Raw genomic sequence first — 24,819 nt, 5'->3', positions numbered from 1 at the left:
TTGCCAAAAGGGAGGACTTATGCCAGGTTCACACCTATCATTTGTCTCAGCAAGATTAAATTGAGAAGTTGTCCTCATTTCCCAAGGCACGCTGCACAAAGCCACGATGCCACCAGCACATCCCAGGCCCCTTCCTGCCCTCCCCTTCCATTCCTGCTCATTCTCAAAAGGGCCGTAAATATTAAAAAGAAAGTGCATGGGTGCAAAACAAATTCCTAAAAATGTATAGTTATACTATACATGAAATATAAAGCTATATTAGCTACTTATCCTCTCTGCTGGACCCTAAACAGCTCAAGAGGAGAAACACGTCTTCATCTCTGGATTTCAAGAAGCACTGCAGAAGGAATGCAGTAGATGCACAATAAACTTGTACTGAGTGGAAACACAATGCCGCTGCCAGGTGTGAGCTTACGGCCCTGGGAATGCGTGCTTTAGGAAGGCAGCACACATCTCAAATTTGGAGAGCTTTACTTATCCTTGAATTAAAGATGAGTAAAATCAAGCAGGTAGCAAGTTGTGGAAACCGCTTGTAACTAGTGATGGGAGAAGAGGAAAAGTAAACAATCTTAGTTTGGAGCAGAAAGAGAGTGAAAATACTGGGAAAACATCCCTAATAACAGAAAATGGGAAATGGAGAAACGTGCTCATCAAGATAGAGCATTTAGTGCTTTTAAGCTAAATACCTCAGCATATTAAGCAAATAGAGAAAAGCCAGCTCGAGGATGTCAGCAAATTGAACCGAACAGTGCTCAGAAAGCCGATAGGAGGTGTCTGGTTTTGACCCCTTTTCCCATCACATGCCTGGTCCAAGGCTGGTTGTTTAGTGTGGCCTCTCCTCTCCAGCTGTGGGGCTTATTGAAAAGCTCTTGCTCCCTGCCTGGTTTTGGCACATTTTCTGCAGGTGCCTCCTACTGTGGCCACAATGGGCTGCTAGGGAGGTTTAGGCCTGTCAACAGCTACAGGGGAGGGGGGTGGCAATCGCGGGGGAGCGCCACCATTGTCTTAAAGGGCCAGTGCTGCTGTGTGCAGCAGCGAACTCGCACCTGCTAACGAGATGAGCCCTTTCTCCTGCTCTCTCTCTTTCTCTCTTTAATGATTTAACTTGATCGCTTTGGTTCCTTTCTGGAAGGGGAATTGCTCCATTGATCATATAAAGTAATTGCCTGTAAAACATTGCTCTGCAACAACTACTACTTCCCTGGCTGAAAATGTCACAGCAATTGAAAAGCTCTTAGCCCAGTTCAAGAATGAGGTTGCTAAAGAGAACAGTCTGCATATATTCCCAAGTACTTGTGTGTTCCTAGAGTTACAAGTTTTTGGTGGGACCAATGGCTGTCTAAGAAAGAGAATTTCTCCTCCTGTTGTGTATATGATTTTATGTGAGATCATGGAAGACCAACAAAACATGTTTAACAACTCCCTCAACCCTAAACTTAGATATAAATGTTCAGAGAAATTATATTCCTAATTGCCCATGGCACTCTTGCCTCAGAACTCATGACCCACTTGGGTCAAGTGTGGTTCAGGAGAGCCTTTGCTTCTCATCACAGGAGATGACCAGAAGGCGACATCTTTGTCTAGGAGGTAACAGGGGCCTTGGTTTCGGAGAGAGGAATTGATGCTCTAATTGTTTAGGATTTGCTAATTTTCCAAACCTATCACTTGGTGGCAGCAGTGACACATCTGTGGGAATGAAGACCACACACTTAAAGGGTTTTCATGAAGAGCTTTATTAAATATTCGTTTCCACACCAATGTGAGGGAGTCATTCACTTGGGAGAAATCACTTTGTCTTAGGGCATGAAGTTGCCAGTGAAATAAAGGGGCATTAGGGATGGTTTCATTTTCTCCCAACAGGTGAAAGCCTAAGTTTGTACATATCTGAGAGAGAGACTTTCTTCCAATTTAATTGGCGGGAAGCACCAGTTGCCAAATGTGACGCTGCCACAGTATCAATTTGGGAACAAAGCCTCAGGTGAATCCCTTTCCAGCAAGGTGAGCCATGAATATTTTTTGTAGCAGATGGAGTAAGTGTAGTAGATGTGCTTATTATTGTACTTTTACACAAAAAAAGTCCAGAACATCTATCTGTCTGCTTACTTGGCAGATACGAGTACAGAAAACTAAGCTATGAAAAGGCCATTTAAAATTATAAATCTGAAGAAAACTGTAGACTTTTTACATCTAAACCATCTGAAAGGTCACTGTAGAAGTTCCATACCTGTACGGAGGTGTGGTATTTTTTTCCTTGGAGTTTAATAATTCTGGATTGGAGATTTTAAAATCTTTTACTATTGTCAGAGAATACATAACATTGCAGGTAGGGCAGTTACATATATTATGCCAAAATATGCTGCATAGAATAAAAGGGATTTTTCCTTTATCAACCTATATAGCAAAGAGAATGCTAAAAAAAAAAAAAAAAAAAAAAAAAAAAAAACCCTTGAAATTTAAACAATATTTAAACCAAATTCCTGGATATGAAGAATTATGTTGCTAGCCCTTAACCAGCAACTTGAGGTTTTTTCTTTTTGTTGAAATTGGAAGATCATTTTTTTTTGTTTTTGGTCTGTAAAATGAGGATGTAGAACTAAATCACCCCAAAAGTTCTTCCTGGCTCGAACATTCTGTGATTTCCTTATCTAATAAAATGATTGGTGTGACAGCAAATAAGAGAGGTGAGCCGTAGGTATGGTCAAAGTTATTTCCAGCAGCGCTGCCTATTACACGTTAAGACAGAGTAAAAGTGAGTTAAGTCCCCGCAGGCCAGAGCAGGTCAGCCGGGGCTATCGCTCCTAGAAACCCAAACCCGTTCTCATGGAGGGCACAGCAAGCAGACGCGGGAAGGGGCGCGAGAACAGCCGCGCAGGGGAGGCGGCCTCCGCGAGGGCGCCAGGGAGCAGGAGGCCCGTGTGCTCTGCAGGAACTCCGGGAGGGAAAGAGAGCGTCGGCACTTTCAGCTCTGGGTCACCATCTTGCTGGAGGCGGGGTGGGGCAAGAAGTTCATTTGAAGAGGAGAAAAACAAGCCAAACATGCACAGCGTCAGAGGAATGAATGTCAAATCTGACAGGGGCCACAGGACTGGGTTTACTTTTGCATCCTCCTTTTTGGTTTATTTACAAGTGATGCAAGAGGTCTGAATAGAAGTCCGAAGTTCAGAGACAACAAAACCATGCTTTGCATGTTACTCCTCCTGTGGATCTTGGTAGTATATTTCAAACCACCAGACCTCACAAGGTATAAATTAAGCTTTGGTTAAGTTTGTTTGAACTTCATATGAAAAAGGGTTTGTAAAGATGTTGGCCATGCCTTTAAAAATGAAAGAATGCCCTCTAAAATGTGCATCATTCTTTGTTCATGTTCATCTAACTGCTGAAATGTACACAAGGGTGATGGGAATTATACCCCAGGCTTCTATGTGATTGTTCTGAGAAAGAGCTAACATGCCTCATAATTCAGATTTTTAACTTTACTTATGTAGTGAGAGCCACAGACACTTCAACCTGAGCACTTCATTTACTTATCCATGTGTTTACATTTATCTCCAAAATGTATCTCACCCACTAAATGTTAACACAGAGAATGTAAAGATTCTTTGTACTTAAATAAAAAGCTAACATGGGGCTGATGTGTAAAGGTTTAGAAACTCATATCAACATGAACTTTGCTTTATAATTACTGAATTACTAGAGAACCACTGGCTAAGCGAAGAAAAATATTTTACTACTTATTTGATGACTTTGCAGCCTGCACAGGATCATTCCAAGTGAACATTTCAGCTGCAGTTTTTATGATTAAGTCAGATATTACTGAGGCTACAGGAGCATAGACTTCATTCCCCTCCCCCATGAAGACCCTTGTTCTCCTTTTTCATTTCTTACAGCTTTCATAGAATTACATGCTGCAAAGTGTCCTTTATTTCAAAAGTCAGAAAGTGCTGTGCATCCAAACGAGTTTTCCCATACCTTGGTTTTCTCTGTTTGAGACAGGATCATGGCCCCTCCCCTCCAGTCACATCCTTCCCAAGTTACAGCTTATTTTACAATTTCCCATTCACATAGGTGCACTTTAGTTAATCAACTCAAGTACGACTGACTCCAAAGGAGTAATAGTTATAGATGCTGGCCACAAACAGACCTAAATTTTACCTACATATTTTGCCAAACAGAGATGAGACAGGGTGGCATGAGGTGTATAATCCTCAAGTCTAAATTTGGGGGGCAAGGTGAGTCTGTCATAAACATAGTAATCTTATGGGCTGACCCTGATGGGGCATACTCTGATCTACCATTCAGGGTCTAGTTGTTGTGCCAAGGAGACGGTGCTTTTTTCTTAGCATTAGGGCTTGGAAAAATAGTGTGAAAAGTTCAAGGCATTTCCCTAGTGATTTAGAGTCAATCCCAGACCACATACACAGAGGAAGGAAAAAATGGTTATTTTTATAAAAAAAAAAAAAAAAGCACATGGTTATTCTAACATTTGGTTATAAAGTCTATTGCAGATATAAATTAAAAGAGTTCTTAAATTTGGAATTCTTGATTTTGATTGCATTTTCTATTTTTAAAGATTTATAATTATCTCAAAAAAGACAACTAATTTTCCAACCATAAGTTTATAAGAAATATACAGAAAAAAATATTAATTGAACAGATAGTATTTTTCTTGCAGTGGCCTTAATTAAGAATTTAAATGGCTATATTTACAATAAGTTAAGAAATGATGATATATAAGACAATATTTAGTGCAAAAGTTATAAATTGATAAGCACACATTTAATTTATTTCAAATATCATTCTTTAAAATAAAAGTTATGGCTATAACCCTTTGGGTTCTTATCCTACAAAAAACAGTCTTTGATTTGATATTCTCAAAATCTACACAGAAACTTTAGTTTTCCCTTATATCCTGCTAGCTTGGCTATAAAGAAAAGAAAGCATTTATGATTAGGCAACCAAAATTCAGGTCAGATCCACATATTAATAAAAATTCCAACAAATGTTGGCATGGAATAATCTTACATCAAATAAATCAGTGCTGTTTCCCTCAAACAGGAACTCTACTTTAAAATTTTTTTGAGGTGGGAAAATTCTTTAGATATCTTAATATCTTAGATATACAGATATCGAAGGTTAACTGAGGCAGCTCTTCTCTATGAAATTCCTGGCCTTGTAACTTTGTTTCACAGTCTTCTCTGTTTTCAAATTCCCATAGTTTGTAAGACTAGAGGTGCAAATATTTGGCCATGAAGTTTGAGAAGAAATATTAAGTGGGATAGCTCAGGGATACTTTAAATCAAACGGTTGCTCATAAATCAGTTCAGATTTTTACAACAATCTATCACAAAGCTGTCGGAAGCAGTGCAGCTCCATGAGGGGGCTCTGCTAGATCCAACAACACAGTGAAAGAGAGTGGACCCTGGATTACTCACATGCCTTCCCTTGGCTGTATTTCTAGGCACATGAAAAGAAAGGCGGATCAGGGCAGGCACCCAGATACTTTAACTCCAAACCTCACTTTTGCCTCAATTCTTTATTTCAAGTAAAAGTCCTTTCCCACAAAATTATGCATCAGTCTTTGTTCTTGAGTACAGCTGTGTTAGATTTTCTTGCACTTTCTCAATCCTTCCTACCCCTAAGCTGTAGCACTCAAAATATAGTTATGCTAGTTATTGCCCAAGCCAAAGAGAAGCATCATTAATAACACATGGAAAGCATTTTCACTTTAGAAATATATTTCAATTTTGCATCCTTACTACATTTCTCCTCAAAAATTAGTAGAAACATTATCTTTTTGAGAAACGGAATCTGATCGTTACTACTTTTATTTCTGTAATATCCATCTATTGGCTGAATGTACAAGCAAATAATCACAAAATACACTAATCGTATTAGTTAATTGAAAACAGGCTCAACTAAACATTATCCCTTGTTAATATATGGCACAATTAGGTGTATTTTTTAAATTTTTGTACAGAAATTGAATCTAACGTGTTAGATTGGCATATCAGATTCATTAACTCCGTCATCTTAAATAGTCTTTGGAAGTATGTAGGCCTCCAGTGATAATAATTTATATATGACTGTCAGAAAGAAGTATAATTAAATCAAATCAACATTGAGAACATTGCCTAAAAAGAATTTATTTGCTAAAAAGTCCTGGGAATTTACTCCTAGAAATCACAATCCTTCAATAAATAATTCTCATTCTGTTTCAGTGACTAATAAATACATATTTTATACTCAAAGAATGAGAACTCTCAAACCTCTTAAGACAAAATAGGTAGCATTTCTAAAAAGGCAAGTTGAGGGAGAAATAGAAAAAAAAAAAAGCAGCAACAAAAATCCTATACTTTACCAATAATAAATGTAGAAAGTTCTAAAATTTAGACAGTCCCCCAAATAATTTTTTGAAGGTTTAACATTACCATAACATTGATGGCCAGTTCTGTAGAAATGATTAGTTATAAAGACATAGACAGTCTTTTGATTTTGCTAATAAAAAAATAGAGAATTCCTCTTAAGCAGATTAACGTAAAGTACATTTTCAGGGAAGTTAAAATCCCCTTCAGTCAGGTTCTTAAGTTTAATTACAACAGTCAAACAATTTATTAACTCTCGTTCAAGTGCAACAACAAAACAGGTAGCGCTGAACTCTCAGAGGCCAGGAAACAAACCCAATCAATACTTGCAACAATAATAGAGAGAAAACATTTTTAGTTGTAACTTGCTAAACCTCTAACTGGTCTTCCTAAGATTCTTCCTCTTTCTTCTTTGCTGCCCCCTATGTGGAAAATATGTTTAACATTTTCTTCATTCACAATAAAAGCAATTACTATATTTATTTTGCTACTTTTATATTAAGAAAAGAAGTACAAATTAGAAAACCTGGCCTTTGTAGAATATTTTATATGTATTCATTTTGCTTTATTAGCCCTGTAATTATGTAAAAAAAATACCCTTATATTGTACCTACTTCTATGAAGTTAAGAAAAATTATCCATTTAAAAATGGCAAAATAGCTTGCTTAAAGAATTTCTTTTGCCTGATTTTTTCCTTTTCTCTTTACTGTCTGAACTCTCTGGATAATTGCCCTACTTCCAGCTTCATTCTGCCTATATAGAAAATTGTGTGTCTATACCCTGAAAAATACCAATTAAACTGCCAGCAGTAGCATCTCCAACAGCATCTTATGGTCTTCAGTGTCAAAGGCCTTTGAACAAATGGCTGGAAGGCTGAATCCAAAACAGACTTTGATAGGATGCCAGCTTTGAACACTCAGCTTAGGACTAAGGATCTAGCTTTCTGCTTTATTTGGGAAGGAAGAGAGAAATACCACATCAACTCTATAATGTTGCACAAATGTTAAAGGTTAAAATAAAAGGTCACTAATATTGGTTTTAAAACGGGGCTCTCCTTTATCATTTAATTCAATTCCATTTGAACTCCTCTACAAAGCTAAATCAAAGGTTTTCAGACAAATACTGTAAAATTGCTAAAAATGCTGTATTTCCCTTTTCGTTAATTTCTTTGGCAACTATAACATTATTTACTATGTGTTGGGCACTGTGGGGAGAAATTTACATGGATTTTAAATTTTAATTCTATAGGAATCCTATGAAGTAGAAAATATTAGTGCATGAGGAAATGAGCTCAGAGAGGTTAAGTAACCCAAACAAGGTCACACAGCTGGAGACCAAAGAACCAGAACTTGAACCCATGCAGTCAGATTCTTAGACCCAGTATGTAGGCCTCCAATGATAATAATTTATATATGACTGCATAATTTATACATGCAGCCCTCTTTGCTGCATCCATTATCAAACCAATCCTGGGTGAAGCTTTAGCCATTCTCTTTCTGAGCTGATCCATGGATATATCTTTCAGAGCAGAGGTTCTCAACCTTGGCTGCACGTTAACATCACGTATAAAAAATACTTGTGCCTTGGCCCCACTCCTGGAGATTCTGATTTCTCAGGTCTTGGGTGGGGCCAAAGCATCAGTATTTTTCAACACCATAGCAGTGAACAAAATAGACACCATCTTTCCGTGATGCTGAATTCTAATGGTATTCAGAGTCGAGAAGAATCTACTAGAATCCCCAGGTGAATCTAATGTGCAAAGATTAACACCACTTACAGGGGCTTTCCCCAAGCCCTGAGTGTGAATAACCCCACTGGCTCCTACAGAGATAATGGACAAGAGACTAGCAGCAGCTGACATAAGATTCTAGCAGAATCTGACTAAGAGAGTTCTAGGTTTGAAAGATAGTGGAGTACAACGGGAATGCATAGGCGTTGGAGTCAGCCAGATCGGGGTTCAAATTCCATCTCCACTATTTATTAACTGTGTAACCCTGGGCCACTCACTTACCTTTTATGGTGGTTTTGCAGATTCAGTGGGATGATGTGAGTACAGCCCAGGTATATAAAAGTGCTCAATCAAAACTGGCAGTTGTTGCTGTGGATTTTGTTGTGGTTGTTGTTACTACTACCATAATAGCTACTGCCAGGAGCCATCAGTATAGAAAAAAATCAAATTAAAAATAAAACACAACTTTTTTTATTAGTCAAATCATTCCTACTTTTATTTCTTAGCGTTCAGTTTACAGCTGTTTATATTTGCAATTAGCTTGACAAACATATTTCCCCTTTATGACAACTGGGTGAGGAAGGTTAGCGTTTTTACTCCCATTTTCTAGATGGGGGAAAAGGCAAAATTTCCATCTATTCTGCCTCCAGTTTCTACGACTCTATGATTAAAGGCACCTGCAGTCATGCTCATTCATTCTCCCTGAAAAATGATATTCAACACAGATGTCAAGTGCAGGAAAGAATTAACAAGCACTTGATAGCAACCCCAAAATAACACCTGAACAATCACTTCTGAACATTAAAGTCATGGCAAACAAGTTCCAATTTAAGGAAATTGAATTAAGGAAAAATGAAAAATGCATTTTTATTTGTCCTCATTAATATAGGAAAATGTCTGACATAGCTTAGAAATTCTTTTTGAAATGAGGACTGATGAATAGTTAATTTCCTCCATGAAGGGTCTTCAATTAGCAGGTTGGATTAAACTAATACATCCTGAAATTTTATCTGGGATCAGAGCTATAAAATAGAAGAGATCAAAGTTGGAGAGATCCAGTTCAGTGGTTCCCAACCAAGGGGTCCCCCAAATCCAAACAGGCACCAAACCCTCTCGGGACACTGAATAATGACGTACCCATATGCATATTATTTTCCACATGTACAGAGTGTCCACTGATAAAATACAAATGTCTCAAAAGTACTACTGAATTCATAGTCACTGTATACAACTGCTATTACTTGGGGAGGGGGAAGGCTCAAATTTTTTGTTGTCTTCATACTTCAGAAGGTTTGGAAACATTAGTCCCATCCCGTTATTTTTACTGATGAGGTCTTAGAGGATCTTGGGGATCGCTGGGATTCTAATCTAGGTTTTCTAATTCCCAGGCAAATAGTCCTTGTCTCACACCTAAATCCCTTCCAATGCAGGCACCTGATTCATAGGAAGTTACTAGTCATGGCTGTATCCCCTGATTGCCTTTCCTCTTTCTAAAGGTAGAGAAAGCTAGTCCAATCCTTTTTCCCTGGATAAGGTTTCTATATATCCTAATCCTTTCCCCTCTCTCCCAGCCCCAACTGCCAATCCCTTTCAATCTCTGATACTCTGTAAATGCCTTTGGACATTTAGTCTCAATATGAAATGGAAATATATTCACCAATGTACTAAAACAAGGAAAGTGTTAAGTATATATAAAATATGAATGTGTATGAATGTATTTTACAGCTAAAAACCTAGTGCTTCTAACATGTATGGAAAATAAGAAAATTGGAATATTCATGATTAATCATTTTATTTACTCTGGGCATGTCAATACTAATAGGTTGTTAATAAATCCCTAGTATACCAACTTTTCAGAATGTCTTCACTTCTATTATTTCAGTTTACCATCTCGATAGATCCCTAGGATGTAAGTACTTCTGGAATTTAAGCACTGTGAAAACTAAAGTATCTTGAAAAGAGGGACTGTTATCTTTTTCACTGCTATTTCTCCAGTGCCTCGAACAGTGCCTGGCACAGGGGAGGTATACCATAAATATTGATTACGTGAATGGCAGAAGTAGACAGAAATGGTATTTTTATTTGAAAAGATGGAATGATTCTATATATCACAGTTATAAAAGTAATATATTTATTTTAGGAAAATTGGTTACTAACAATATGTACAAAGAAGAAAATAAAAATTCTCTGTGATCCCATCATAACACAATTAACATGCTGATGTCTATCTTCTGAGACTTTATCCTATCCATGTCTATACCCAAACATGCACATCTGCCCTTCCCCAAACTCTCTGCCCCAGCCTCCATGACTCGTATTTTTTCCTTTATCTAAGCCGTTTTGTTTGTTTTCCTGTTATATCTCCTTGCTTCCTTGCTATGTCCTAAATATAATCCTTCCCCAAAATTTAGGTCCTTAGCTCAATTTTTCCCTTCAGAGTATTTAACTTTAAACACTGTGATTATGTCTTATAACTGTATCTTCAGTCCTCCCTTTTCTCTGTGATACCAGTACACCTCAAACTCTACACATCTGAAACCAAATGAATCAGGTTCCCTCTATCAAAACCAAATTACTCTCATTTATCCCATTTCTGTCAATTATAACAGAATTCTACAAGTTATCTTCAGAAGAATCATATTTGGTTCCCCAACCCCACATCCAATTACTCAAAGCCCTTTCCATCCTCCCTGTTCTCTCTCTCATCCATCTCCTCCCATTGCTACTGTTATACTTTAGGTCCTTACATCTATATTCTTTTCTACCTGCATCTCCTGCTTTCTGTAGAACACCATCCTGATCAATCCTACCTACTGCTACCAATTTGCTTCCTGAAACAGCACTTCCATGTTGCCCATCTGTTATGGACTGAATCCAGTCCTCCACAAAGACATGCTCAAGCCTGGAACCCTGGTTCTGTGGATGGGAACTCAATTGTAAACAGCACCTTCAAATATCCTATTAAGATGGGGCCAAACTGAATCTGGATGGGCCTTAATCCAGTATGCCTGGAGTCCTTATAAGCAGGGAAATTTGGACAAGGGAGGAGACAGGAGGAGCCACACTGGGAGAGAGACAGCCATGTGACTGAGGCAGAGATTAAGCCATGAATTGGCAGCAAGTCACCAGAACCCTACAGGCCAGAGAAAACATAATCCTGCCAACATCTTGATTTTGGACTTTTAACCTCCAAAACAGTGAGATAATAAAGTCCTGTTGTTTAGGCCAACTAGTCTGTGGTATGAGTTATAGCAGCCCTAGCAAACTAAGACTCCATCCTATATTCAGATATTTATGGCTGCTTCTCACTCTTACAGAATGGTATGTAAGTCCCTTCACAATCTAGCCTCAGGCTATTTTCCCATCTTAATTCCTCATTATTCCTAAAAAACAAATCCTTCATTCCAGCCAGGAAGGTGTACACATTTCATCATTTACCAACTCCAAAAAATTTTATTGTAAATCATATAATTACTGAGCATCTGTTGTGTGCAAAACTCATTCATTCATTCAACAAATATTTACCGAGTATCTCTTCTGTCAGGTAATGTACTGATGCTGGGAAGGAATAGTGGGCAAGACACACCAAGTCCCTGTCCGTATGGAGCTTAGAGGCCAATGGGTTACAGAGACATGGTGGTCCCAGCCCAGGATACTTCAATCTTCCGTTAAAATGTCAAATGAGTCAAGATAATCTCTGAGGGCTGAACTTCCTCAAATAGGGAAGGAGTTTGGAGGAAAGGAAAGGTTGGCTGGATTGTCGAGCATTGGCTTCTTTCAAGGTGTGGGACTCAACCCAGGTATTAAAAGTTGGGTGTTCACCCCCATCCATCCAGAGGAACTGAGGAAAGGGACAAAGGTAGAATGGAAATGTATTTATACACGTCCATATCCACATCCACACATGCACCTGAAATTAACTTTTTTTCAAAGTGCTTGTTTCACTCACTTTCTCATTTTATCTTAAATGACTTCTGAAGCAGGCAGAGTAGGTAAGATATTTTTCCAGATGAGCAAAGTAATGCATGGATCTTTTAAGAGATCTGCTTAGGTCAGGAACACACACAGGTAAGAGAAGAACAAGAACCCCTGTCCATCTCAGCCCACTCCTGCAGCAGAAGTGTGTAGGGCAGAGCGCCCACATTATGAAGTTCTGTAATCACATATAACACCTGCCAAGTGTAGTGAAGCCAGGCAGAACAGTCTGGATTTAAAACGGCAGGGCATAGGCAGCCTCTGAAGGCTGAGAGGGAACACAACCCTATGGTCCTCCATTCCAGCTTCTCCCCACCTCTAGGCCTGTTCATATAGCCATCTCTTAAGGTTCGCCCCAAGTATTTTCATCCCCACGAATCTCCCAGGGAAGGGAGTGTAGCCTTTTCTCCCCAGGACATCACAGTATATATACCCAGCCTAAGCACACTGCTCGGCTCAGAGAAGATAGTTAACCAACATCGGCTGAATGAACGGATCCCTGGGTTCTCCACAGCTCAGTAAGGACACCCTAAGTTCTTACATCCCTCCCAATGGTGGACCAGCCAGGCACCCGCCGCCACTGCTTCCGGAGGAGCGATCTAACCGCGACAAACAAGGGGGTAGGTGGGAAGGCGGGACTGCCGAGTGCCACGGCCACCGGGAACCGGCGCGCCACCCGAGGGCCGCGTGCCCAGATGGAAGTCGGGGCTCATGCTCCTACGGCTCCGCGAGGGGGCGAGCCTCCACCTAGCTGAGGGGCATGGAAGCGCTCCGAAACCGAAAAAGCACTTCAGGAGATAGTTAGATGTTTCCCCATCTGGCATACGTCGGGAAAAGTGGTGCACAACGAAGCCTGGACAGCGGCGTTCTCCCGAAACAGAGGGGGCCCCAATCCCTGAGGGAGCGAGGAGGGACACAACCCGAGAAGCCATTAGCGGCCTTGGAAAGAGGGGAGCAGCTCCTGCCACTGGAAAAATCCTAGTGCTGGAAGCATCGCGAGATCTGGGGTTATCCTCTCGTTGCGTTGCTTAGCGACAGGAACGCGCTCGCGGGCCCCGGCTAACCCCCTCAGTAGCCTTAAATCTCCTACCATGGGGGAAGAAGGCGGCGGTCGCAGCTGTGGGACCACTAGGGCGCTGCAGAAGCTGAAGCAGCAAGCGATGGAGTACTACCAGCAGAACGACGTTCCGCGCAGGCTAGAAGAGCTGCTCAACTCCACCTTCTACCTCCAGCCTGCAGATGTCTACGGGCACCTGGTAGGGACCTGGGACAGGCATTCTCTCCCCTACGGCCTCCCTCCCACCGCCCCATGCTGCGGCAAGTCGGTGCGCCTGCGCCGCAGAGTCGCGCATGCGTACCGGCGCCACCGCGGGATCCCGGGCCACGGGCCATGGTGGGTGATTCCGCAAGGGGAGAGGCGGAGGCGGAGGCAAACCTTGAGGGCAAGGGACGTTCAAGAGAGACAGCAGTCGAAAGGAAGCAGGTGGAGGGAAGGGGACTCGACCGCGCTGCTTTTGACTGGAGCATGAAGGCCAGTGCCTTGGCCTCTGTTACCGCTTGGCCTCAGCCTACCCTGGGACCTCGTGTCTTGCCACCTCCCAGTGCATCCAAATTTCAGTCCTATTTCAAGTCTCCCCTCCTTGCCATGTGCGCCCTCCTGTGCCTGGATGCCCGTCCCACCTGATCAGCTCCTACTTAAATTTCAAGATTCAGCTCAAAGCCCTCCCCACTCCTCCTCGACTAATCGTGTACCCTTAGGATTTCTTGCATGCACTGTAATCCTTTGAGCCTGCCTCACTAGCCAGCGTGTGGGTTCCTTTTGAAGCCAGGGCCCTTTCCTTATCACCTTCTTAGTCCCTGTGCCCAACTTGATATCTGGCACGTAGCTTACTTAGCCTTAAGCAATGAGCAGTGGAAACAAAGGGTCAGTGTTTTCTCACTTTCAGATCCGTAGGTACTACCCAACACCTGCCATCTGGAAGGTAGTGTGCTTGGGACTGGTGGGAGTTTGCACTGTGGTGAAGGAAAGCAAGGAGAAGATACTATAACACCAGACAATTTAAGTGCTGTAAAAAGGCATGATGTGCTGTAAGGGTTCAAAGCCAACATCTTGTTAAGGCAGTTGACACAGGATGCTCCATCAATGATTGCTTTCCTTGGTTATGGCCTACACACCAAGGTTGTATGTTTGGGGGGAGGGGGGTGGTGGGATGTTGTTTACTGAGCCCTTGTGCTGTGCTGCTTATGTTACCCCACTTAATCCTTAGAACCATCCTGAGATCTGAAAATTATGGTTCCTGCTTTACAAATAAAGCAGCTATAGCCCAGTGAATTTAAATGATTTGCATAAGGGACACAGTGAATGTTGGAGGCAGAAACCAAACCAGGTCCATGTCCCTAGTACCTAGCAAAGGGCACTATACTTAGTGGACACACAGGAACTATTTGGGGAATGAATGAGTGAATGTCTAACTCTGAATTCCATTCTATCTGATATCTCATGCTAGAGGAATTCTTACATGTTATCTAGTCTAACTTCCTCATTTTACAAAGACACCATGGTCCAAAGTAACTGCCCAGTCTCACAACTAGTACAAAAGCTAAGACTAGAAACTTGGTCCCCAGTTTCCTAGTGTAATGCTCTTCCAAGTCTACGAGGCAGCTGAGATAGTGGTTTGTATAGTTGTCTGGGAACTTACACCTTGATCAGGGAGAAAAGCCAATGATACATAAAATAATTGGAGAAAAAGATAAGGTGTGCTAGACTGAGGGAGAGATCAAGGAATTCATGGATGGGGAAGATCCCTGTAGATTGTAGTATCCAGGATGGTCTGGGCTTGTACTTTGAAGGATGTACGGAAATTGGACAAAAGCACAAGGAAAAACGACACTCACCTTTTCATTTTTATAGTCACGGTCTGAGTTTTGGCCATCCTTTTTCTCACCTTGTCTCTCTACTGAGTCCATCCTGCATAGTGCTCCCAGATCAATGCTCCTAATACTCCAGTCTGACCATCATCGTTTTGTTGAGAACCTCTTGAGGCTTCCCCTTGGCTGCTGAGTAAGCTCAAACACCTTCATTTGTGTGGTTCATAGTACTGGGTCCCTATTTCTGATAAAAGGCTTATTCCCCATGACCTCCACACTGCACCACTTACTATTCCCCATAAAGCCCAAAGTTCCCCACTTCCCTCCTGTTAGCTTATCCTGTTCCTTCTATCTGAAGTATTTGCCCTCAACTTCTCCCCTGGTCTGCCTGTTGAAATACTATAAATCCTCTGATGTTCAACTCAAATGCCATTTCCTCTCTGCTTCTCTTACCCTGTAGGCAATAGCAATAGTGTTTGTTCCTTCATCATGAAAGATGGTTGAAAACATTTTTTGACTAGGGAATCAAAAAGATGTAGATTGGATTCTTGGCTCTGACACTTAACTAGCCGTGTCAGACTGTTAAATTGAAGGTCCCTAATGAACCCTCCCTCCAGTATGAACATTCTTCTGCAATCCCTCCCACATTGACTGGACGTGGCCTTGTGACTTAACTTTGATCAATAGGTCCTTGGAAGTCGTAATGCAAACTGAGGCTTAATGAATGCCTGCTTGTTGAGGCTCATCTTCCTGGAACACTCCCTCTTGGAAGCTAGTCATCATGCTGTGTGGAAACCTGATTACCCTGCTGGAGAGAGGGATCATATAGAGAGAGGTCCTGGAAGATCTGAAACCTCCAGGATAGGATCTGTTCTAGCCATCCCAGCCGAGGCCCTGCACACATGTGTGAAGCCATGTTGTATTTTCTGGCCCAGTCAAGCCTCCAGATGACTGCATCTGCATGGAAACACCCCAGGCAAGATCAGCAGAATTGCCCAGCTGAACCCAGCCCAGATTGCAGAATCAAGAGCAAAGAAGTGGTTTAAGCCACTAAGTTTTGGGGCAGCGTGTTACACTTCAATAGATCATTAAAATGTTGGCAGTGTCATCTTGGACAGTTTACTTCTCTGGAACTCAGTTTTACACATCTGCGGAATGGAGATGATACCACCTACTGTACAGAGTTATTTTGAAAATTTAATGACATAATGTATACCAAGTCCCTATGGATGTGCCTGACATTCATTAATTTATATGAGATTTATGGAATCCTATATATGCCAGGCACTGTGGCAAGTGATACAGTGAAAAACAAGACATAGTCACTCCTTCAAGGTACATATTAAGCACTCAAAAAACGTTAGTTCCTTTCCCCTCTTGATGTAATATCTGGCACACTGTAGGCGCCTATTACTTGTAGAATCGAACTCACTGTAATACACAAAGTGTATGTTAGGTAACATTTTTCCTGTAATATACAAACCACCATCCTTAAAAAAAAAAAAATGCATGGATGGCTTGTAAATGAGCTTTTGCTTTAGTTCTGTTTGGGGCACCACCTCTGAGCTGACACATTGCTGATGAGTGTGAGATGACCTGTTACCTAAACTGAAGTTGGATTTTGAACTGAAAGAACAGATGTTTGCTCTGCTAAATGAAAACAAAGAGCCCTACACTATCTGGTAATAAAGAGGGCAAGGAGGGTTGTCTTCACTTTCCCTTCTCCTGTTCTTTTTTTTCCCCTTTTCCTGAATGTTTTTCCTCAGGGTCCTTGAGTGGGCTTTCTACCGCAGCTTCACTCTCTTACTTCATTCTCTTTCTTTGATCACTTCTAAATGGCTTCTGCTTTTTCACATCCATGAAACTATTAACTGAGGTTCCCAATAATCCTCTTTGAGCATGTAGGATTTTACACCAACTAGTGGTAAGTGAGTTACAGCTGCTGCATACGTCTTCACCATTACAATACCAGTAAATCATTAAATTACATATTTAAAGAATTAAATCAGTAAATATTATCACAATATCAATAAAAATTGGTCCACTTCAGATTTCTTAGGTTGGAATGCACCATAGGATTTTAGAGACCAATTGATTACTCTCTCTTGGACGGAGGGAAAAGTTAGTGAATTGACTATAAGAAGGCTTGCTAAATATTGACACAGGGCCTTAAAGAAGTTTATGTTCATTTCTGCTGAGAGTTCAAAAAACAACAAATTGCCCCGTGTACCAGAGACTTGGCATCAGACCGAATCCAAATCTCAGCACTTTCGGGAATAGTAGGTCCCACCGAGCTGTTAGTCTAATCCTGGCACCAGAAATGACATTCAGGGAGAGGTTCGTAGAAACTAAAAGGAGTAAACATGAATGAACTTTTGAAGATAAATTAGATGTTGTATTGTGACTTTTGTGTTTTGTGTTGAAGGCAAACTGCTTTTCTAAACTTGCAAAGCCCCCTACCATATGCAGAGTAGTGGGGAAAAACGTACTGGATGGACTGGGGCTTCCAACACTGCAAGTGGAAATATTCTGCACCATTCAAAATTTTGCCAAGGTACGAAACAGCTTAAGTGCATTCTTCAGTATGTCCTGGCCCCTCAGCATTTATTAGCAACTCTTGTCTAAATCGTAGAAAATTATCTTAATGTTTTGAAATTCAGTGTTTGTGAAATATGTATAAATACTGTTTATATAGTCATGTATATAAAACATGAGTCATACAGTCAACCACAGAGGCTTTTATTGTCTGTAAAGTGTAACTTTGGTACAGATGTGCCAAGCTACTTGAAGATGACCCATGACAGAAAAAGGAAATTAGGAAAAAATAGTTTTAAGCTCTCACATAATTAATGTGATCAGCTCTACAAATCTATAGCTTGATGTATAGATTTATATAGATCTGTATATATGTAGGCTGATCTATGTAAAGAAAATTCATTTTAATAGGTTATACTGATATATATTTGCTATTAGACATTATTTTACTACAATTGCTGGGCAGAGAATAATTGTGATTAAATCTGTTAGTATTCCTTTAGCTGTTTATTGGAGAAGTAGTGATAAAAATGAAGTTCAATGTAAGGTTTTTATAAGGGTATTTTAACAAGGTAATAATTTTAAATGTTCCTTGAAGTTGGGCTTCACAATGTTTGAACAGCTATAGAAATACTCAGAGAAAATTATATATTCTCATTTTCTGCTTGAAATTGGTGAGAAAATATCCTGCACGTTAAAAGCTGTATGAATTCAATTTCCTATTGGCTGTGAGAGCTAGGGAAAATACAGAGCCCATTTGTATTATTTTCAGAACATATGTTCTGTGGTGATCTCGTCCCACTTTGAAGTGCACGAGAACGCTTCACCTGAGCAGGTGGAAGCGGAGGAGTTGGAAAGGAAGGATGCTGTCAGCACTGCCGTTCGGTGGGTCAACGAAGCAATCACTGAGGAGCTTCAGGGCATCGCACCCTCTAACCAGACCCAGGTGGATCAGGTGCTCAGGTGAATCTTCCACTTTGAAATACAAACATGAAATGAAATATGTATCTATTTTCTTTCCATTTTACCTGCCACTAAAACAGGTCAATGGTATCTGGAAGACAGAGTTAGAAGTCCATTTAAGAAGCATTATGTTAAAGTAGCAAAATGTAGCAGAAAATGTTGTTTTTTTCCTGCAAACTCTTATTAAAAGCCTACTGTGTATGACTCCTTAAAGCTTTTCAGCCTCTTTTCATGCTTAGAATTTTCCTAGGATTCAGTAAAAGTTTCTCATGAAAAGAGTCGGGTTAAAAGCCCAGAAGATGTCCTTCCCCACTTCCTGCTCCTCACTTCCCACCTCCTGAGCTTCTTGTGTCTTTTTATGTCATCACAGTTGCTAACACAGATGTTCCATCCTGCAGCCACAACCCAGTCTTCCAGGCATTGTCTATAGGTTGATGCTAAAATTTGAAAACCAAGGAACTGTTTACATTCTTAGGACTCTGTAATATTGTTCAAGGCCCAGCCAGGTCATGTGTTAAAAGTAGGTTTCCTTTTTGTGCAGGTCCAACACCACCATCCTCTGGGCCATATTGAAGGTCAAATGGGTCTTCTTTTCTTAAGCATCATCACTTGCTCACTTGTGAATAATGTCATTTTTTAGTTTGCTTCAGAGTTGGAGCATGACTTCTATAAAAGTTTTTTACACAGTTTTTTTCTTGGGGTTTCTAAATGCTATTTTTAATATTCCTTTTTTCCTTCCCCCCTTTTTTTGTGGGGGGCTCTAATTTGCCATTATCATATCCTTAGTTTTTTCCATGCTGTGTCATACCTTCTATTCTAGTGCATTCCTTTTTTCCTGGCATTTCCCTCTCCAAAACCTCCTGTCTAGGCTGTGTCCTCTCTAGACCTACTACAGAGATCCCTTCCCTTCATTGTTCTCCCATTTCCTGGATCCCATATCTTCCTCTTTCTTGATTTGCTGAATTTCAGCCTTTAAAAGTAAGGATGAGAACAGGTATGTAGAATGTTGATTTTTTGAGTTCCCACATGTGTGGAAATGTCAGGACTCGGCCTTGTGGTTGATAGTGTGGCTGAGCATAAGATCCTTGGTTGAAATCACTTTCACTCCAGACCTCAAAGGTGATGTCCTCCTGGCATCTGGGTTATTAGCAAGTCAGGTGCAAACTTGATTCCTATGTCTTTGTTTTGCGTTTGCTCAGTTTTTGTCTAGGGAAGCTTCTAGTCTCTTCCCTTTCTTTTGGGGGCCTGAAATTTTATGTGATATATCTAAGTAGGATTTCTCAAGGTTTTTTAACCATTTTAAACAAACAAACAAAAAGTCATGAAGTACATATAGTGCTATATTTCAGTGTCTATTCTTGACTCACTTGTCTTTTGATGGTCATTTATTCAAAAAGAAAATCTAAGAGTCCTTAACCAAATTATGCCTTCAAATTTTACTTTAAAAATGCAAACAGGGCCCACACAGTTTCAAAGATGAGCACCTGAACTCTTTAAATATTTATTTCCAGGCCAAAATTAATTTCATTTCTTTAACACAGTTTTATAATGACATAATTATTTTTTGGCCTTGGAAATTGAAGCTGATTTGTTCTTAAGTAGCTGAAAAAGCAAAGTAAGTTATTGAAATGAACTGGAGTCAGTTCCAAAGTATGAACAAAATTACAGAATGATAGTCCTAAATATCCCATAATAATGCCATATTTTCTTGCCGTTAAGGATATTCTTTGAAAATAAAGTACAAGAAGAGAAGGAGAAAAGAGAATTGGAAAAGAGCACAGAAGACTCAGTCGTAGTGCCTATCCCTTCACCTCTACCACCAGCTCCTCCTCCACCTCCTGCAAAAAAGAAAGGACAAAAGCAAGGTTGGTGGCCTGTCATCCTGCAGAACCTTTAGTGGCAAGTGTGTGAGGAAGAAAGACTGAGGCTTGGACTGCCTTCCCGAGTCTGTTTGCTGACCCAGGTTGGGCCCCGGCCAGGCGCCTTCCATCCTCCTTGCCACTTCCTCGTAGGAAGCTGCTATGCTGGGAGAGCAGGACTTCACCTCATCCCACCCTTACCACTTATCACACCGCACTGCACAGTGGCAATGCAAGGGGCGGGTGGCACAGGGGAACCTTTAAACCCCCCAGACACACACACATAATTTTCCATTAGCTCATTAAAAAGCCTCTGCACACTTTAAAGAGTAATGATATCCTTTGATAGGGACAACCAACATTCTCTCAGTGTGATTTAACATATTAGTAAAAATATCTGTGGAAAACTTTTGCCATTTTAAAGCATATAATCTAAGTGGTCACAGCCCTTTGCTCCACCCCTTCCAACAGACTGCAAACTTCAGCCTCTCCAATATGTTAATTCTGGAGCTGCTGCTAGCATTGGAACAGTGTTTGTCTGTCTACCCAACTAGCACTTGCTCCTTGAGGACATGAACTATGACTCGTTCCCCTTGGCATTGCCAGTGTCTAGCACAGTGCCGATACAAACTAAACACCCAGTAAATGTGGGTTCCATTGAATAAAAGAGCACCAGATCCAGGAAGGGACCAAAGAGACAAGATCTCTTATTTCATAGATTTAGATGCTAAGGCCCAGAGAGGGGAAGAGTATCGCCCAAGACAGAAGAATTATGTTAGACCAATCTTCTCTTAGGAGAGCTAGGATGGCTACTGCTGAATTATAGGTAGAAGCTGCCCATGGGTGTGCATTTTGACTGAGAGGACCTGGAACTTAAGAGAAGCAGGAGGGGTCAGTAAGGACTTAGTATGTATTAGGTGCTTAAATATCTGATCTCCACTGGGGACCTGACCCAGGGCAGTAGCTATGGGGAAGAAGAGGATAAGGGAGAGTAGAGATTTATATGAAGGACCTCTGGTAGGGTGGGGTGGCTGAGAACATATTAGAGGGGAGACGGGGAAGGGTTCTGAGCAGATGGTTGTATCTGGGAGGCATTTCTAAAGATCAGCAACATAGAATAAGGCATTGGTCTGGGGATGGGAAGAAAGATAGCAAGTTAGACATATTCATGAAGAGATGTTCAACAGAAAGTTGGGTGTGCAGCAGCTAGGCTGGAATACAGCAAAACAAGGATTTGAAGTTTGAAGACTGTCTAAATCCTCTCTCTGTCCACTCACCATTAGATGCCGGGCAAGTCTCTTAACCTCTCTAAGCCCCAGTTTACATGTGTCTAAATGTGGGATAACAAGACCTACCTCACGGGATTGTTGAAGGAGTTAATACTGAATGGCGTAGAATTTCTTAGTGAAGCAAAATCCAAGGCTGAGGGTTATTTGAGCATTAGAGGATAGTAAGTGGAATTAAACAGAAAACTTAAGGGTCCAGTTGAATATGTTTTTCCCAACCTCAGCTTTCATTTTTTTGCTGGGCCTTCGCTTCTATAATTAAAACATTTAAAAGAATAGTTTCGTTACAGTCAAACTTCCTAAAAGGAATCTTTTATCACTATTGTCCCCCCACCCCCCCACCCCCAGGGAGAAATGATACTGTTGTAGAGAAACCTATTATACCTGCAGAACCAGCTGAACCTGTGCTCTGTGGCAGCATGGCCATCGGGGCTGTGTCACTAGCTGTTGCCAAGACTAGTGCCATGCTGGACAATAATCCTCTCTACTTAAATATTGCATTACTGAAGCACAGTCAGGTACGTATCTATCATATTCCATTATGAGAACCCATTAGAATCTCAAGACGAATGAATCATGTTTCTCGGTTTCCCTTTCTTTTCCTATGTTTCAGGAACAGCCAAAAAAGCTAACTATACCTTTGCCAATGGTTTCTCTGATCAGCTGTGGGAAGTCATCGCCTGGGAAGCTGAATTTAATGAAAGAAGTGATTTGTATACCCCATCCCGGATTAACAGCCAAACAAGTACCTTATATTATTTCAGGCTGCTTTGTCTTAAAACACACACACACACACAAAAAAAAAACACAAACATACTCCATCATCAGTGAGTTTTTAGTGTAGTGTAGGTTCCCAAGGCTTATGACTTCAAGGGAGAGGAAATTAAATAGAAAATGAGAACAAATATTTTAGGAAATCAGCGTGGCTAGTGGGAAGCAAGTCAAGACCCCAAACAAAAGAGAACACATTTAGACCACCTGCCACCTCTGACTCATTAGAGCTAGTGACTCAGAGAGAAGACATGGGCAAGTAACTTGGCAGGCCTCGAGAGTACTGGGGGGCCATTATTTGGGGGAGCAGGGATATCTTTATTTCCTGTCCTATGTACTATGGCAGCAGCAAGTAGAAGCTGGCGCTTTCCTAGCAGCCCCCTCTGTGAAGTAACAACGCCAGGGCCCAGTAGATGGCCTGGCACACAGAGATGTGCCATGCATATTTATGGAATGAATGAATCCTAAATCACATCCTCACTGCGCAGAGGCTGTTAGTGTCTGCATTGTTCTTCAGTGGCCTGAATGGGTCAATGTGCCTCTTTAAAGCCTCACAAAAATATTCTTCCAATTAGGCATTATGGAGAACTAAGTGTTCCATGTTCTATAGAGCATGTTTCCGGAAAAAGCACAGGAAGCTTTTTTCCCCCTATAATAAACTGAGTGATAATTTATGGATGATAGTGGAATCACTATTTTTGGGAAAAAACTTAAGATTTCTTTATGATAAGTATTCTTTTGTAAAGAAAACCAATGTTACCTCACAATTTATCAGCTTTAGAAAACTGGAATTTCAGAGCCTGGTGCCAGGATCTTCCCTTTGGTTAATATCTTACATTATTTGGGTACCAGAGCACTTGGTGTGTCATTCTTGATCTGTCTTCATTTGTAGACCCCGCTATCAGAATACATTTTCCGTTTTTAAAGTGGCAATGGATTTATACCGATCCAACCACTCTAACCTCTTGGTGACCAGTGACGTGTTTGCAAGAAGGTTGTCAGGGTTGGTCAGAGGCTGTGAATGAGGCTGAAGTTAATTGCTCCAACCAACCAAACCAGGTCAGTTCCCTACAGTGAAGAGAAGCTACTGAGGAAGACGAACCTCTCATTCATACTCAATTGAATGAAAGTGGGGGTCTGATTTCATAAACCATGTTACCTACTAACCAGGCTGCTGTATGAGGGACCCAACAAATAATCTGAGTTAGAAATAGTCATGTATGGTGTAAGTTTTTATATTGAGAACTTCTAGACTGCAGTTGTGGAAGATTATGGTTATTCTACTTGCAGGGTGTGGAGATGCTTCTGGAAATTCAGAGACATATTAACAAAACTATTGAAACGGTATGTCAAGAGCTTCTTTGGTGTCCAGTTACTGACACACACCTGTACAGCTTTTAGCGTCTCGCTGGTAGTTTGTTATGAAATTAAATCAATATTGTTGTTATGAATAAGGGAAATATATTCATTTGCTTTGGGTTTCCCATATGAGCCAAGTTTATACATTCCATCATTGGCTATGGATCCAATTTCTAATGATTCTTAACAATCTCATTTTGATTTCTGAGGCATCTGACGCTATACTAAGATCATCCCTTAAGATTTGCAAAGAAGTAAAGGATTTGGCCTCTGGGATGTGAGAGGCAGTTTGGCATAGTGGCTGAGGAACAGACTTAGCAGCCAGACTGCCTACTTAGGAATCCTGGTGTTGGGCATACAGGGGCCCTTGGCCAAGCTGCCCTCTCTGGGCAAATCATGGAGGCAGGATGAGAGGCAGCTATGGGGGTCACTGGTTGTCCCATCGTACTCTGTTTAGAGCAGTGTCCAGTGATATGGTGGGGCTGGACCTCAGACTCTAGGAGAGGGATTCAATCTTGGGCGTGCTGGTGGCTTTAAAATGTGTGTGTGTGTGTGTGTTTCCTTTTTATTTTGGAATAATATCAGACTTACAGAAAAGTTTTAAAGATCATACAAAGAGTTCCCTTATACTCTTCCTCACCCAGTTTCCCCCAGTGTTAACATGATACATTACCCATGGTACATTTGGCTAAATAGGAAACCAAAATTGGTATCAGTTGTTTCCCGCAATTATTTATTATTGTCGCAAGGCCCTATGTTAGGTGCCACAGGGATAAGCCCAGAGCCCCTGCCCCCCGGGGAGTTTAATATCTTGTTGAGAAGACATGAAAAACCTGAGAAATTCAATAATAATGTAAGCCAACAGTATTCTTCAATGCCTGCTATTCCGAGCCAATTCAGGGAATCCTGCAAACATTCACCTGATCATGTCACATGGCCTCCCATTGCCTTTAGGTTCAAGTCCAAAATCCTCAGTATAGTTGTCCTGGCCATGTACTCCACACCCCCCACTGCAGCCCAGGGGTTCCGCACTTGTAGTGGTCTCTGCCTGGGCTCTCGCTGCTTCTGGGAGGCCATGCGCTCAGCTTGGGACGTCATACATGCGCTCTTTA

General features: G+C 41.0%; 2 protein-coding genes across 6 annotated transcripts in view; one reads left to right on the top strand and one right to left on the bottom strand.

Annotated features, from left to right (window-relative positions):
• HSPA12A (heat shock protein family A (Hsp70) member 12A) overlaps nt 1-13,344 on the bottom strand; it is a 178,721-nt gene extending 165,377 nt beyond the window's left edge. For both annotated transcript variants that reach the window (XM_037804299.1, XM_037804301.1), the window contains exon 1: nt 13,157-13,344. In XM_037804299.1, coding sequence (XP_037660227.1) covers nt 13,157-13,159 — 3 coding nt within the window. In that variant the 5' untranslated portion in view covers nt 13,160-13,344. The remainder of the gene's footprint in view (nt 1-13,156) is intronic.
• The window catches only part of ENO4 (enolase 4), a 28,457-nt gene continuing 16,635 nt past the window's right edge, over nt 12,998-24,819 (top strand). For 2 of the 4 annotated variants that reach the window (XM_037804305.1, XM_037804302.1), the window contains exons 1-7: nt 12,998-13,322; nt 17,360-17,488; nt 18,242-18,432; nt 20,152-20,297; nt 21,926-22,095; nt 22,191-22,322; nt 23,639-23,692. In XM_037804305.1, the coding sequence (XP_037660233.1) occupies nt 13,158-13,322; nt 17,360-17,488; nt 18,242-18,432; nt 20,152-20,297; nt 21,926-22,095; nt 22,191-22,322; nt 23,639-23,692 (987 nt within the window). In that variant the 5' untranslated portion in view covers nt 12,998-13,157. The remainder of the gene's footprint in view (nt 13,323-17,359; nt 17,489-18,241; nt 18,433-20,151; nt 20,298-21,925; nt 22,096-22,190; nt 22,323-23,638; nt 23,693-24,819) is intronic. The other 2 variants (XM_037804303.1, XM_037804304.1) reach the window with 2 other exon arrangements.

This window comes from Choloepus didactylus, chromosome 15, assembly GCF_015220235.1.
Source record: "Choloepus didactylus isolate mChoDid1 chromosome 15, mChoDid1.pri, whole genome shotgun sequence".
Lineage (NCBI taxonomy): Eukaryota > Metazoa > Chordata > Mammalia > Pilosa > Megalonychidae > Choloepus > Choloepus didactylus.
This window is presented reverse-complemented; position numbering and strand designations above follow the sequence as displayed.